The 14,560-nt window shown below is 36.5% G+C and overlaps 2 protein-coding genes across 4 annotated transcripts in view; both read left to right on the top strand.

Moving 5' to 3' along the window:
- Positions 1 to 252: 252 nt before the first annotated feature.
- On the top strand, positions 253 to 4,342 carry polr2c (RNA polymerase II subunit C). The gene is made up of 9 exons (XM_017434201.3): positions 253 to 448; positions 1,229 to 1,278; positions 1,723 to 1,791; positions 1,867 to 1,919; positions 2,354 to 2,482; positions 2,563 to 2,614; positions 2,716 to 2,884; positions 2,959 to 3,033; positions 3,886 to 4,342. Exons 1-9 carry the CDS (start codon positions 363 to 365, stop codon positions 4,028 to 4,030), a joined length of 828 nt encoding a protein of 275 aa, XP_017289690.1. The 5' UTR covers positions 253 to 362; the 3' UTR covers positions 4,031 to 4,342.
- Positions 4,343 to 5,666: 1,324 nt separating this feature from the next.
- Positions 5,667 to 14,560, top strand: part of wwp2 (WW domain containing E3 ubiquitin protein ligase 2) — a 45,073-nt gene continuing 36,179 nt past the window's right edge. For 2 of the 3 annotated variants that reach the window (XM_017434233.3, XM_017434232.3), the window contains exons 1-5: positions 5,667 to 5,744; positions 8,001 to 8,082; positions 9,572 to 9,728; positions 10,093 to 10,214; positions 11,502 to 11,639. In XM_017434233.3, the coding sequence (XP_017289722.1) occupies positions 8,013 to 8,082; positions 9,572 to 9,728; positions 10,093 to 10,214; positions 11,502 to 11,639 (487 nt within the window). In that variant the 5' untranslated portion in view covers positions 5,667 to 5,744; positions 8,001 to 8,012. Of the gene's footprint in view, positions 5,745 to 7,142; positions 7,273 to 8,000; positions 8,083 to 9,571; positions 9,729 to 10,092; positions 10,215 to 11,501; positions 11,640 to 14,560 lie in introns of those variants that run through there. The other variant, XM_025010101.2, reaches the window with a different exon arrangement.

Here is a 14,560-nt window from a genome sequence, read left to right as displayed (position 1 = left end):
TATTTTTCAAAAGAAACATTTTCTTCATATTTGCAAAGAAAGGGTAATCAATCGATTATTTAAACGGGAATTTACGACATTATCCGCAGCTCTCGTGTAAAAAAAACATTAGTAATGAATAATTGTTTACAAGCGCGTTTATTTTGGAAAGAAAAACGTAACCCGGATGTGAAAAGAAAGACCCGCCTCTAATTGATTGTTTCAGCCAATCATCATTACGTTTGTGTTTTCTAGCCCGCAGACAGCCAATCAGCTGCTGGTAAATGTTTCCGTACAGGCCTGAAAGCCGAAAGCAGCGGCAGTGGTTGTAGTGAGGTGTACCGACTATTTTTCGTCATTTTTATCCCTAATAAACTTCAAGAATGCCGTATGCTAACCAGCCGACGGTTAAAATAACAGAGCTGACGGATGAAAATGTGAAATTTGTCATAGAAAACACAGATTTGGCGTAAGTATCTGTTTATTATTCATTCAAATGTGAGCAGCCATTATCTTAGCACCAAAACATTGATGTTCCGTGACGGTGTACATCCTAAATAAATGAATATTTTGTTTATTTTGTGATTTTTCTGTTTAAAATCAAGTTAAATTACAGGTTAGACTTCGTAGAATACATTTAAGTATCCTTTTAAAAATAAATTCATTATGTGTCAATGAATGTAAAACTAGGGATTAGTCAAAACCTGCAGTCCGCATGCTTTCAGAGTGCAACTAATTTATTTAATGTCTAATAAAACACTGAAGTATTTTTCAAACTAATTACTAAATAATCTGCATTGTACTGTTACAACCTGAGCTAATTCAGCACTTTCTGTTTAAAAGTTTGTATTTATGCTCAGAAAGCAGCTTTTGCAGCACAGATCTGATTTATCTACATTTATTTTTATTGATTGATTCTCAGTGGTTTTATTGTATTATTGATTGTCTGTAAAATCTAAGAAAGTCAGGAAACATGCCTTCTGTTTTTCAGTGTTTTTAACAGTAATGTATAAAAAATAAAAATAAAATCTTCTCATGTGAGAAATTTAAGACAAGCAAAGTTATTCAAATGTTCAAAAATTAGGAACCTTAATTGATTAATTCATTAACAATTTAACTGAAGGCTTTTACATTACACACAAACCAGAGCTGTCTTTTATATTCACAGGCAGTGAACACATTCATTCATCTTTATGAAAAAATAAAGTTGCATTAAGTTTGAAAACATCTTTTTTTTCTCTCCTCTCAGGGTTGCAAACTCTCTCCGTCGTGTCTTCATGTCAGAAGTTCCCACAATAGGTAACAATGTGCTTAATGTTGCTCTTTTCTGTGCAGTTATGTTGTGATTATTATAACTTTTATTAGAGGAAAAAGTCATTTAGACAATCTAACGTATTGGCTTAGATATTATTTAGTTTTGTGTAGAAAGCAGTCAACTCACAAACACTATAAGAGCTGTAAATTCTGTCACTTTTATTTTGTTTTTTGTGTTTTTATGATGATTATAAACAGTAGCTTTGTTGTATTTATATGTGAAATTTAACTTGTATGCAACAACTAAAGCATATAAGTTAGATTTTTGAACTAAAGCAAATAGAACAAAATATTGAGGAAGATTAAGTTAGATTAAGATGAAATGCAGCAGCATCCTTGGACCACTTGGGAAATAATTTTGTATTCTGCACCACTAAACGAGCTTGTACAAAAGCCACAAAGTTAATTTTGCATTTCATGTATTTCCAGCAATTGACTGGATCCAGATCGATGCTAATTCGTCTGTACTGCACGATGAGTTCATCGCACACAGAGTCGGTATGTAGCCCCGTAACTCAGCCTGTTGGCTGCAGTGTTGGACGCAGTTAACTTCAGTGTTTTCTGTGTTTTCAGGACTCATTCCTCTCACCAGCGATGACATTGTTGATAAAATGCAGTATTCAAGGGTAAGCTGTTACAGCAGAAACTATTGATGCTGTTTAAAGTCTGTGACCGTTCACACCATTTTATGTCAAATGTACATTTTATGTAAACTTTATGTAAAAAGTTTGAACTTCATTGTACTTTTACCGAGCTCCTGAAATGAGCCCCAACCAGGCCTAATTGGACATAAATGCACGTCTTTGAAGAAGTTTTAATATAAACATTCATTGGCCAATATGAATGACAGTTACTTATGATTGTACCTAATTATGATGCAGAATCAGAACAGTTTTTGCTCTTTCACTTTTCTTGTTTTGCTTTTTTTGTAAAACCAGCCAGTTAACATTTGATACACATCACCTAGGGCAATGAATAACCACAGAAACATTCTGCAGATGATTTAATCAAATTAGGAATTGTTAGCTGGTGGTTAAAGCTGGTTTGTCTCCTCCTGCAGGACTGCACCTGTGAGGATTTCTGTCCTGAATGCTCCGTGGAGCTGACGCTGGACGTCCGGTGCACCGAGGACCAGACGCGTCACGTCACATCACGTGACCTGTTGTCCAACAACCCCAGAGTCATCCCGGTGAGTCTTTTCTGCAGTTACTGGAGTTTAAAACGTGAATCCGAGGGTTAATCTGACATTGTTGTGTCGTGGTTTTCCAGGTGACTTCCAGGAGTCGAGACAATGATCCAAACGACTACGTCGAGCAAGACGGTAAAGTCAGATCTGTCTTCAGGAGCAGTTTAAATCCTCGTCAGGTTCTTGATATTTGTCTTTTATATTCTAATCATCTCCACTGCTGCTTCATATCCCAGACATTTTGCTGGTGAAGCTTCGTAAAGGCCAGGAGCTTCGGCTCAGAGCTTATGCAAAGAAAGGTTTTGGTAAGGAGCACGCCAAGTGGAACCCAACGGCGGGGGTGTCCTTCGAGTATGACCCAGACAACGCACTGAGACACACCGTCTATCCACGACCCGAGGAATGGTGCGTATTTATTTAAATAAGATTCACCAAAAAGTTAAATACTGAACGAATGATGAGTGCATTTTTTTTCTCAGGCCAAAGAGTGAATACTCAGAGATCGAGGAGGATGAAGTTCAGGCCCCCTACGACCCAAATGGAAAACCAGAAAGGTGAACAAATAATCCTTCATTATGACATGTTTGTAGGTTTTTGTGTTTTTTAGCATCTTATTCCGTCAGCAGACTTTCTGCAGCTTTATCCATTCTGGTGTTGAAATGTTCAGCTCATTCAGGAGATGGGTGCTGTGACTTTTAGTATTTTTAACTTTTAAACTTTTAGAAATATTTGTCTTTTATATAACATTTTTGGTTCTATTGCTTCTGTTACTTGCTTTAACTTTGACAATTCAGTGTCAACTTCTTCAACAATTTTCAGCAGACATTCTGCTATTTATATTTCCTATTAATAAGTACCTTAAATTGTTTCTGTAAAACATTAAAAATAGCATTTATTCTTAACCTGTCTTTAATGCTCTTATAATCACCAGCGTAGAGCAACATTTGGAGCATTGAATAAGGTGCAGGTGTGTCAGTGTGACTCATAAACTCAGTAATTTTATTTATATTTTTTTGTTGTTCTTTGATTCAATTATCCAGTCATTACCTTTTCAAAGATTAATAACATTACAAATAAAGTACTTATTATTTGACTGATACATGTTTTTAAGATCAGAAGTCAAACCGAAGCAGTTAATCTTAAACCTGCCTTTATTCTAAAAGTTAAATTTTCCTGAGATTAATCTTTCTGTTGAAACATTGTTCAGTTGAAGCTCAAATGGTTTGATCAGCTGTTCCCACAAACACTTTTTAAACCTCTTAAAACAAAATACAATACAGGATTTCTGCAGGTTTTGGTAAGGTAAGGTGTTAAATGAAATCTTTAATCTTGGGAGAGTTCTCGTGTTGGTGAACAGTTTGACAGGAACCTTAAAGTCGGCTCATGGGAGATTTGTCCCCGTCCAGGTTCTATTTCAACGTGGAGTCGTGCGGCTCTCTTCGGCCGGAGACCATTGTCATGTCGGCGCTGGCTGTCCTCAAAAAGAAGCTGAGCGACCTGCAGACCCAGCTGAGCCATGAGATCCAGAGTGATGTTCTCACCATCAACTAACGGAACGCAGCACAGATCTGTTGTTACCAGAAGAAGAACCTCAGTGGTCCCTGTTCAGATTTAACTGCTCCCTCTCTGCTGGCTGGACTCAGATCTGTTATCTGTTCCCGACCCACTTGGGATTTGTGTTTTTCAGCCTCAGTCACCAGAAGTGATTATTGCAACAAAAGCTGAAAATATTATGGTGTTTCAGACAGAGTTTCTGTAGCACTGACGTAAAATAATGTTTCGTTGATGACAGGTTAACGCTTCAAACTGTTAAGTATCTATTTTTGCTTAATGTCTTTTTTAAAATAAATCATTTTTGAGGTGTTTTGTGTTCCTTTTGTGTTTCTCAGTAGATTCTGAATCTTGATTTTTAGTTGAAATAGTTAATTAAATTAAAATATCTCAAATTTGTAAAATAAAATTAGCATTGTGTTTTATTTTGTTTTTTGGTAACACATTAAATAAGCATCTTAATTAGGTTTTGCTAGAGACCTTAATGAAAACTTTCTATTTCATTAAGGTAGTTTTTAGTATATACATTAAAGAAAAGTTGTTTTTAAGGAACTAAAACTGCATAATAGATTAGCTGTAAATGGTTCCGTTGATAATATGTTAAATGATAATTAGAGTACATCAAAAATCAAGTATATTTTTAATTTAAAAGAATCCAATAAAACTTAATTCCCACTCTCCTTAGACAATGCATGTTCCTGTTTTGTCCTTTTAAAAATAGTTTTCATCTAACTTTATATATTTTATAATACAATTGTTGCACAGTTTAGTGGTCACATGTTCAGGTTTATCGTCTCTCGTGGATCAGTGGGTCATCAGACGAAACCCTGCCATAAAATTATTGCACAGTTCATATATGAGGATGACATGATATGCTTTGTGGGAAAACACATTCATCCTTGCAGAGCTGTACGTGTTCATCTTCACCAGGTGAAAGAAAGTCTCTTGGCAGTGCAGATGTCACATCTGGCAAACAGCTGGAGACGTTCCTGATGTGTCCAAACTTGAGTCAAGCAGTTCATCCTGTTACAGATAACACATACAGGAAGGGAAATGAATGGATGTTAACTTAAATAGAGTAGTAAATTGTAATATTAACTAAAGTATTTTTCATATTTTCCAGATATCATTCCTTTCTATTTTCCTAACATAGTATTTGCATAAACACATAAAAGTTTCAACTCTAGGGCATCCCCAGATCAGAGTAATCCTAGCAAATCAATGTACCTGTGATTAGAGGATTCTTTTTTTAATGTTTCTCCTTAATGTAAAATTTGTGCCTTTTGCCAAGCACTGATTAAATGTTTTTATACTTAAGGACACTTTTAAAATTAAAGTCTACGAATTTCTCCATTGGTGAGGTAGTGGCCCATATTGTCTTATGAATATGTCTAATCTATTACTGTGTTTGTAACATAGCCCCCTTCAGAGCTCTTTGGGAGAGATAAAAATATTTTAATTTGATTTTTGTTTCCATTTCCTTAATATACTGCAGTTGTTTTACCCAATATATTAACTAAGATATGGTTAGAAAGAGAGAGAAAGAAAGAAAGAAAGAAAGAAAGAAAGAAAGAAAATCAGTCGAGTTTATTGTTATTGTTTATATTTCCCACAATCCTTTGCGCAATAAAAATATATTCCGGGTCACGTGGTTTAGTCACTGAGGCGGAAATGAAAGTTCTGTAGCGACAACGGCGGAGCACAGCTGACAAAGGTAGGGAAATTATCACATTTGCGCTTCAGTTTTTGACATGTCAATATGCACACAGACCGCTGGCACGAAAGACGCAACTATAATCGCAGCACTGGTCGCTCTCTGGTGTTTAGAACAGATTTTATGGGCATGTCCTTTGGTAAAATCCCGCTACGGAGCTCGCTGGCTAACAGTTAGCTTTTTATCCGTCAAGTTAAGACGTTAACGTAGCGGAACGGATGTACCGTTTGCCCCTTTCAAAATAAATTGGTTTTGTTTATATGCGCGTTTTGGAAAACAATGAATAGACTTTATTTAAAACATTGTTCTTTGTTCTATTATGATAAGTATAAGGATGATGTTATTTATTTTACAAATTAGTTTATTTGATCATTTTATTGTGAGTTAGATTTAAATCTGTCGCTCTCGCAATTCTAAACGACACATCAGGTGTGCTTAACGACAACATTTTTGCAAATTTAGTCAAAAGAAGTAAATATTTCGAGTTACAAATTTCTTTTTAGCTTCGTGTTTTGTTAGGGAAATCGTATGTGAGAATCCGCATACGCTAGAGAAATTTTATTTTGAAAATAATAACCGGAAATGCGATTGTTTTCTTCGCATCCATTGACCGTGTTGTCGAGAAATCCCTCAATCATCTTCCGTGTTTGTGTTTTGTGCGCACCGGTCAAGGGTATTTAAATGGGAGACATTTAATCCGTTTAGCAGAAAAGATCAAGGCTTTGTTAGATTATTTTAAACACAGCAGCACTCAAACACTGTATTTGTTTAAGCAGTCGGTCATTTTTTTACATTGTGAGTTGATGCGCCCATTTGTTGTGATAGCTATCGTCTTTTTAGCTGGCAAAACACCAAATTATTTCCTTTGGTTATGACCAAGACATACCAGGCATGCCATGAACCCCAGGTTTCTGGGTGGTTTCTGATTTTACTGCAGTAACCTTGATGCAGCAGCGAGCACAGTTTTATATTAAAGTCCCTTCTTTATGTTTTTCTTCCCAAAAAACAAAATTGATCTGTTTTGGCTTTTTAAAACACACACACAAATAAAATAAAATTTACAAAAATCTCTTTTATGCTTGAATGAGTTACCATTCCTTTGAAAATTGTTAGGTAGAAAGACAGCACTAAAAACAATAAATAAATAAATAAATAAATAAATAAATAAATAAATAAATAAATAAATAAAATAAAATAAAAAGCAGCCAGCATTAAGAAAACATTTGAAACACCTTCAAAAAGTAAAACAAAATCCTCAAGATAGGAAGGTATTGCTATTCAAAAGCAAATTTAGAAACAGGGGAAGTGACTCAAGACTTTTGTACAAGACTTACTGATAACAGGATGTCAGACTTATTCGCCGACCAGTTCAGAGTTTTGCTTATTGTATGCAATAGGAGTTGGTACCAAGGGCGGCGTCCTTCCAGAGGTCAGCTCTGCTCTGCGTTGCAGTTTTTCGTTTCACTAAATGCTGCAGAGTATCTCCGACTTTGCTCAAGGTGATGACTGAGAGGACTTGGCTCTGACGGTGAGAACAAATGTCCGCTGAGTGGCATTAATGAGGCGAGGCTGCCGAGTTTAATGTAGCCATTGCTTTTATTTGTAATCGTCTAACGTTGTAATCAGTGATAACGTCAAAAGGTGACAAGAGGTGATGTACTCTTATGGATTAAACTGCCCAACAGGATAAAATAATGACTCCAGTAAAACAGCCTCACATTATTACTTATTACCTTTAAAGCAGTTTCTGTACACAGTACAGATTTCTGAATATTTATAGTTCCTCTATCGCTTCTTTGAACACTCCTTGTTTGTGTAATGGGTCTTGTTGCAACATTTCATCACAGCAATCATTGCTGCCAGCTTTAAATTTGTATCCTTCAAGTTTTTCGGTGAATTCTGTCCGCTAATTTAATGTTCAAAAGTGTGTAAAACATGAATCATAGGTGTTGATATTTGTTCCTTGTACTTGTCCTTTAGGTAGCTTTTCTCTGCAGATCTGGTGCAGGTTGCCTGTTGTTTAGGATAAAGAAACAACCTTCCAACCTGAAGTTGGCAGAAAAGGCAGTGAACACCAATCATTAAAGACTTTAAATTCATCGACTGAAATGTGCAGTTACATGTCTCTGTGGTTGTTCAGCAGTTATACAGTAACTCACCCTGTAGTTAGGGGGGGGATAAGTTACTCATCTCATAAAATCTCCTGTGCAGGAAGCAGGAAGGGTTTTATAATCTGGTGTATTTGTTGTGTTACAGAGCTGTGATGTCATGGCAACTGCCAGCGTGACCAGACCTGGCAGTGCCCAGACTACGGAAAAATCCCAGTTGATCCTGAAAGGTAATGTGTTTTTTGCCACCTTATTGACCAGACAGACAGTAAGAGGGATGTGTTCCTTGTTCTGGCTTTTAGTTTGTTGTATAATATCTAAAATTGATCTGCAATCTTTTCTACATGACGCACAAACGCTCCAAATATGACACTCGGGCAATGTAAGTTTACCAAAGTTATTTATGCTAAAAAAACTAAACAGTCAAACAAAAATAAACAGCTAGATATGCTTGGGTTGTTTACATGTGCACCAATGTTGTACATGTAACTTTTTTTAAAACTTATTTTTGACTACACAGTTATTTACATAGAAGTATGTTTTTTTGTGAAGTATTTTGTAAGATTTCTGAAGTTGGAGTTGATTTAAGACAGAAATCCACTTTGGTTATGGCCCTGCAGTGGATAGCCATCAGCTTATCAATCTGTTTTCCTATAAGAAGGCCAAAAGGTTTTATTGAACTAATAGAAATGCAGTCAAACCCTAAAGTGTTATTTAATGCAGATCACCTCCTCGTTTACAGGTCTGCCCTCTGCCCTGTGTATCTTGTCTGCATCTCCTCTCAATCTCTTGAAGCTTATTTCAGTTCTTCCATCTGGCACTCTTCCACCTTTTTGTCATTTCCTTCTGTTCTAACAGAGAATTGCAAAGACTCATTATCAGTTTGTCTTGATCAGTGGCTTATATCTTGTCTATATTAGGAAGGAATTCAGACTTAGGTGGGGTTTTTTTCATTCTATTCATCATCAGTTATTTTAGACAGATCCCCCAGCTCTTACAGGACTGGAACATTCTGCAATAATCTTTTGAGAGCGTTTGAGAAATTCAAAAGCACCAAGCCTGGCCAGATTTTATCCCACTCGCAGAAATCCCAGTAGGGCTGAGAAGATATAAAATTAACTAAATGTAGAAAATCTCCTGAACTCGATTTTCAGAAACATGCCAAAGTAATAGTTTGGTAATTTTAGGATAGGCGCACAATTTTTTGTATGCATCTTAAGTTTATGAAGAGTGCTTTGTTTTTGTTTGTTTTTTTACAGTATTTTGGCTTTGTTTATGCTAAATAAACAAAAACATGGCTTAAAATGTCATGTATTGTTCTTCTGAAGTTGTATTAATCTAATTTTAAGACATGAGGGTGTGAGCACCTTTCACCATGACTAGAAATAAAAGTAGCATGTCATATATTCTTTTTTTCCAATAGAGGGCCATGTTTGCATTTTTTTGATTGCGCACTCAGCCACCAACACACAACTGAAATTTTTAAAGGGCATAAATAGGAAAGAAAGGTTTGGTTAAAATATCTCAAATGTCAAGAGTGGTTGCATTTCTTTGTCAGTTTTATTCACCATACAATCTGCAGATAGGTTTGTCTAAAGAATTGGTGGAGGCATTTTTATTTACGCTAAACTATCCAGTGTTAGGAGTGAAAAAAGGTGTTTTTCTAACATTCTAATATATTCTTCTACAGCTGTCATGTTTGTGTTTGTGTAAATGCAGTGGTGTCAGCGAAGCCCCAGTCTCCAAAACTGCCGAATCGTCACTCTCGACTCAGCTCCTTTGTCGAGGTGACTGCCGATGGTCTGACGAGTGAAACCAAAAAAACAGGCAAACGCACTGGACACCTGGAGCTGCAGTGGAACGAGGACCTCACCCTGTGAGAGCGGCACACAGACACCCTCATACAACCATAACAGCCAGCTTTTTAACTATTAATTAGAACATAAAATGTATATCAGCCATGAACATAGTTACAGAACACAACATTGTATTAGAAGAGCTGATCTTGGCTATTTTTTTTAGACAATTATGAAGTTTTTTAGGTGCAGATATCTAGTTTACTAAGCTTTTAACCGGGGGAAAATTTAACATGAACAAAACTAAAATATCCTAATAATGTAATTTTGTCTTTGTTGAATTTAGCAAGTTAAAGCTCTTCTATGTAATTTTAGTAGATTGTATGCTAAAACCAAGGCTGTGTTGGTTAGGAGTGTGTATTCATGTTGCTTTGTGCTTTGCAGTAATGTAACGCCTCAGAGTCATCTGGATTTAAAGCTGTGGAGCTGCCACACCTTAAGGAAGGAGCTACTGGGCAGCGCTACCATAGACCTGCTGGACACACTGCGCACACATGATGGCAAAAGTAAGAAAAGACTCAAACTGAAGGAAAAAAAAAATGTGCACAGAGTTGTTGGTGTAGATTAAAACAGCTGAGTCAAAGGGCAAATCTTTCGATCAACTGGTTCGTCTACATTCCAGTCCTCACCTGTGGTCTTGAGGTTTGGATCATGACGAATCAAATGAGATCCTGAATCCAAGCAGCTGAAATGGGCTTCCTCTGTAGGGCGGCCGGGCTCAGCCTCAGAGATAAGTTGAGGAGCTCCATCATCCGGAGCTCGAAGTAGAGCCGCTGCTCCTTCACATCGAAAGGAGTCAGCTGAGGCGGTTCAGGCATCTGATTAAAATTCCTCCATTTGGAGTTTTTTTTTTGGGGGCATGTCCCACTGGCAGTAGACCCCGGAGCAGACCCATAATCACAGGAGAAATTACGTATCCCCTCTGGTCTGGGAACAACTTGGGATATTCAGGTGGAGTTGGAGAGTATCGCTGGGGAGAGGGATGTCTGGGTTTCTGTCTGGAATTGTTGCCTCTGTGGCAGAAACTGAGTGGATGGAAGTTTTAATTGGGTCAGATGCCTATAAAAGTTAGGATTATCTGAGTCACCAACACACTAATTCATCCTGTGAGTTTAGTTTTATTATATAGGTTATTTAGGCTTCATAAAAAGTTATTTTCTTAAGGCTAAACACTTGTTTAATCCTAATACATTTTGCTGTGAATTCTACTGTTATTGTTTTTTCTCCAATTTTTATTACCAAACGTTTAAGCAATATTTAATCAGTCTTTCAAGATTTTATTTGCCCCCATAATTTTTGTCAAGAAAATGATTTATCAGCCTTGTCCCGATGCTCCATGTGTTTCTATTCTTGTACTTTTACTTTGAAGGTTCCAGGTTTTCATAAGAAAAACTCTTATTCCAGCTTTAATAGTTTCAGCAGTGAACTTAGTAGTTCTGTTTGCCTAAAGCAGACAAATCTGACCCTCCAGAGACATCTTTTCCACAAACACAGGATGAGTGTTCTGATGTGGTTAAAGAAATGAAAAGCTACTCACTGCATCATCACCAGCTGAAACATATTAATCACTGCAGTACTTTTCCAAAGAGATGCTTCTGCCTTTTTGCTTAGTTAAGTCCAAGTGGTGAGTGGTTTTTTTATATTTTATAGTAGTTGGCAAGAGATCCACAGAAGCAAAAACGAAAAATGCTCAATTTCCCAACATGGTTTTTTCTCTCTCACCACACAACTTTCTCCTCTCCTCGGTCACTCATCTTTTTCTCTTTGTGTCTGTCTGTCCTTCCTCCCTCTAGTGGAGAACGTCCAGCTGAGTCTGGTGCTGCAGACGGAGAACAAAGGCTCAGTTGTAGCAGGAGGGGAGCTTAACGTCTGCCTGGACGGCATGGTTGTTGACCTGGGCTTGCTGCCCAATGGCAGCACAGCAGCAGACAGTGAGTCCTGCCTTTACCACACACAGCTTCACCTACTTAAAACGGGGAGGTTAATAACAGAACTGTGGACAGAAGCACTTCAAAAAGCATCCACACCACAGACGTTTCTATATACCAAACACAACAGTTTGGGGAAAAAGAAAAACCTTCATGTTCAGGACAGTAATTTTAATTTTTTATGGAACCTAATGTCCTGTTAGGTTGAAAGAGCAAAAATACACTTTGAGATCAGATTCAAAAGTATAAAACATAAATGCTAAAACTAATCTAAAGTAAATGTAAGAAAATATAAAAGTAGCTCCTTTTGATGTTATAAGCCAGGATGAAGAACATATTTTAAAGCTGACATTTTTCACCCATCATTAGTTTTTTATTGTGAGTATGCACACAGTCTTCCTACAGAAATTCAGACAATCTAACAGTGCAGAACTCACCACATTATTCCTGTTTTTCTTTAAAATTTGCGAATACACTGTACAGTCGACCCCTGACATTTGCAGGGGTTATGTTCCTAGAGTGCCTGAAAATTATGAAAAAAAAATAATAATAATTTGAATGTGGTCAACAAAATCTTATAAAAACCCATAAATATGCTCCCAAATACACATTTTCCTTGATATGCACTGTGGTTTTCTTTAGTATAAATATGCTAAATACAGTAATAATTTATTTTTAATCAAATATACTGTAATCAAATAAGAAGAACAAAACGAAAAACCTGAAAACTCAGCAAAACACTCGAGAGAGCATCACTTGGTAAACTGTTGTGATGCAGGAATGCTGGCCTGCATCTGCCACATCTGTCTCAGTATTAGGTTTTATATGGAAAATTAGCTGAATTTATGTTAATATTTAATGTTACAAAATTAGTAAATTATAGTTATAACATTAACAGTGCAATATAAATAGCAAAACTTTATTTATCTTTTTATTTTTGTTGTTGTTACTATTTTCTTTCAAGTCTAATTCTAAGAAGTCCTATATGTACCAGAACCAAGTGTATGTGTACAAATGACAAAAAAGACACATTTGTACAGATGCTACAGCTTTATTCATTCATGTTTATATGTTGGTTGAGGAGAGCGTGAATATAAGCAGAGTGGCGCAAATAGGTGTATTATTCAGGTTTATTACTCATTTGTATTTAACTCCACAGCAAAAAAAAAAGTTTATTCTCAGTTTATCCTGTCTTTGCTCATCAGGTCCATCAGACCTCTCCTCATGTTTTCCTGTATGTTGTTTTTTTGTTTGCTTTTTATACGGACAGAAAACACAATTCCTAAAAGTGTCAGCTCAGCAGAATAGATTTCTTTTCTGTGTAAACTGCTTTGAATGTAAAGTATCTTGCAGTGATTGCAGTTTGAGTTTCTCTGCTGCAGTGAAGACTAGTCTATGAGCGACTTTTTCATTTCGGCAAAGCCTGGACTTTAGTGGAGAGTTTGGCTGACGTTTAAAAAATGTGTCAGGGGTTCTTCCGTCGTGCCAACAGCAACATGTCAAAATATACTGTTAAAGTAATTTGATACCAGCAGAGTGTACTTATTGTGTACAGCTGCAGTCTTTCTGCCTCGTATTCACAGAACTTTAACATCAACGTGGGAGAATACCTAAACCTCACGTTAAAGTACTTTTCCCAGACTAATAACTCATAAAAAATAGGTTTCCAAAGCCTTCAGTCAGTCAACATTATTTTCCACTTCCAGGTAACGTTTTACCTGCCTCGATGTTTTGGAAGCAAAGAGGTTCTGTTTAACTACTACCCTGTTCTCTAGCTGCACTTAAACTCGTAGCCAAGTCCATGCAGGATGCACACACTGCTTTTCATTTAGCTTCACACAGAGACCGCAGTGTGTCCTGCTGAATGAACACAGGACCAGCATCCAGGGCCGATGTCTGCCACAGCATGCTCGGATAAATGTCTCTTTGTGAACGTTTAAACGTGAAAAGAGGTTAAGAGGACGTGTGCGTTTATGTATTCAGTTGCATCACGTCTTAACGAGGACGGCAAAATGAAATAAAAAAAGAAACTGTAAAGAAAGGACCACAGATGTTTTTTTTTAAGATGGCCTCCTGTTAAATTAAAGGTAAGAGATTTTAAAGGAACTGTGTTCAACATTTACTGACCTCTAGTGGTCAAATTGGAGATAGCAGTTATCTTAAATGCCATTCAACTACTGTAAATACACAACTTTCAGCTAAATACCAATTTAGTTGAAAACAGACAAAGCATGCATGATGACAAGAACTTTTGTTAATCATCATTGGCTTCCACTTTGACAAAGACACACCAGCCTGCATTCTGCTTCTTATTGGTTTACATTTTTATAGCACTTATCATGGCCTGTTTGTGCATTACTTATGAAGTTAGATGTTCTATATCTCAATTATATATCCCTAATGCAGTCAAAAAACAGTATCCATAACAGTTTATTCCTTTACTGTTGTTTTATTCTCTCATCTTCTTCTTCTTCTTCTTCTCCTCTGAGCAGTACTCTTCCTCTTCCTCTACTTTTACTGGCTAATTTCCTGAGTAGAATGACCTGCCAAACAAATAACAAAATTCATTCTTAGGTGATAAAAAACATAAATGCTTATGAAAATGATTAATTACCAGTTGAAGTAACTAAAAAATAAAATGTTTACACACTATAACGTTTAGTTTTAATAACAGTTATTGGTCTATCACTTATATTTTCAGCACAGTTATTACTAAATGTTTTGTAATGAATGAGTATGTTACTTACCTTTTGACAGAATTAAGCTAAATGTTTTCTTCTTTCTCTTGTCTTTATGCTAAGTTAGCCGACACACGCCCAGTTTCAGACGTTGATCTTCTGGTCAAACTCTTGGTGTAAAAATTGAAACATCATGTTTCATGTTTGTAAGGAATAGTAAGGAGTCATCAAAACGCAGTCAAAAAC

Source organism: Kryptolebias marmoratus, linkage group LG11 (assembly GCF_001649575.2).
Source record: "Kryptolebias marmoratus isolate JLee-2015 linkage group LG11, ASM164957v2, whole genome shotgun sequence".
Classification (NCBI taxonomy): domain Eukaryota; kingdom Metazoa; phylum Chordata; class Actinopteri; order Cyprinodontiformes; family Rivulidae; genus Kryptolebias; species Kryptolebias marmoratus.
The sequence above is the reverse complement of the archived record's forward strand: the minus strand, read 5'-3'. Positions and strand labels throughout refer to the sequence as shown.

Coding starts and splice junctions, on each gene's coding strand:
- polr2c (XM_017434201.3), top strand. CDS start 363: ATGCCGTATGCTAACCAGCCGACGGTTAAAATAACAGAGCTGACGGAT. Junction 1,279..1,722: donor GTCAGAAGTTCCCACAATAG/GTAACAATGTGC, acceptor ATGTATTTCCAG/CAATTGACTGGATCCAGATC. Junction 2,483..2,562: donor ACAACCCCAGAGTCATCCCG/GTGAGTCTTTTC, acceptor GTGGTTTTCCAG/GTGACTTCCAGGAGTCGAGA.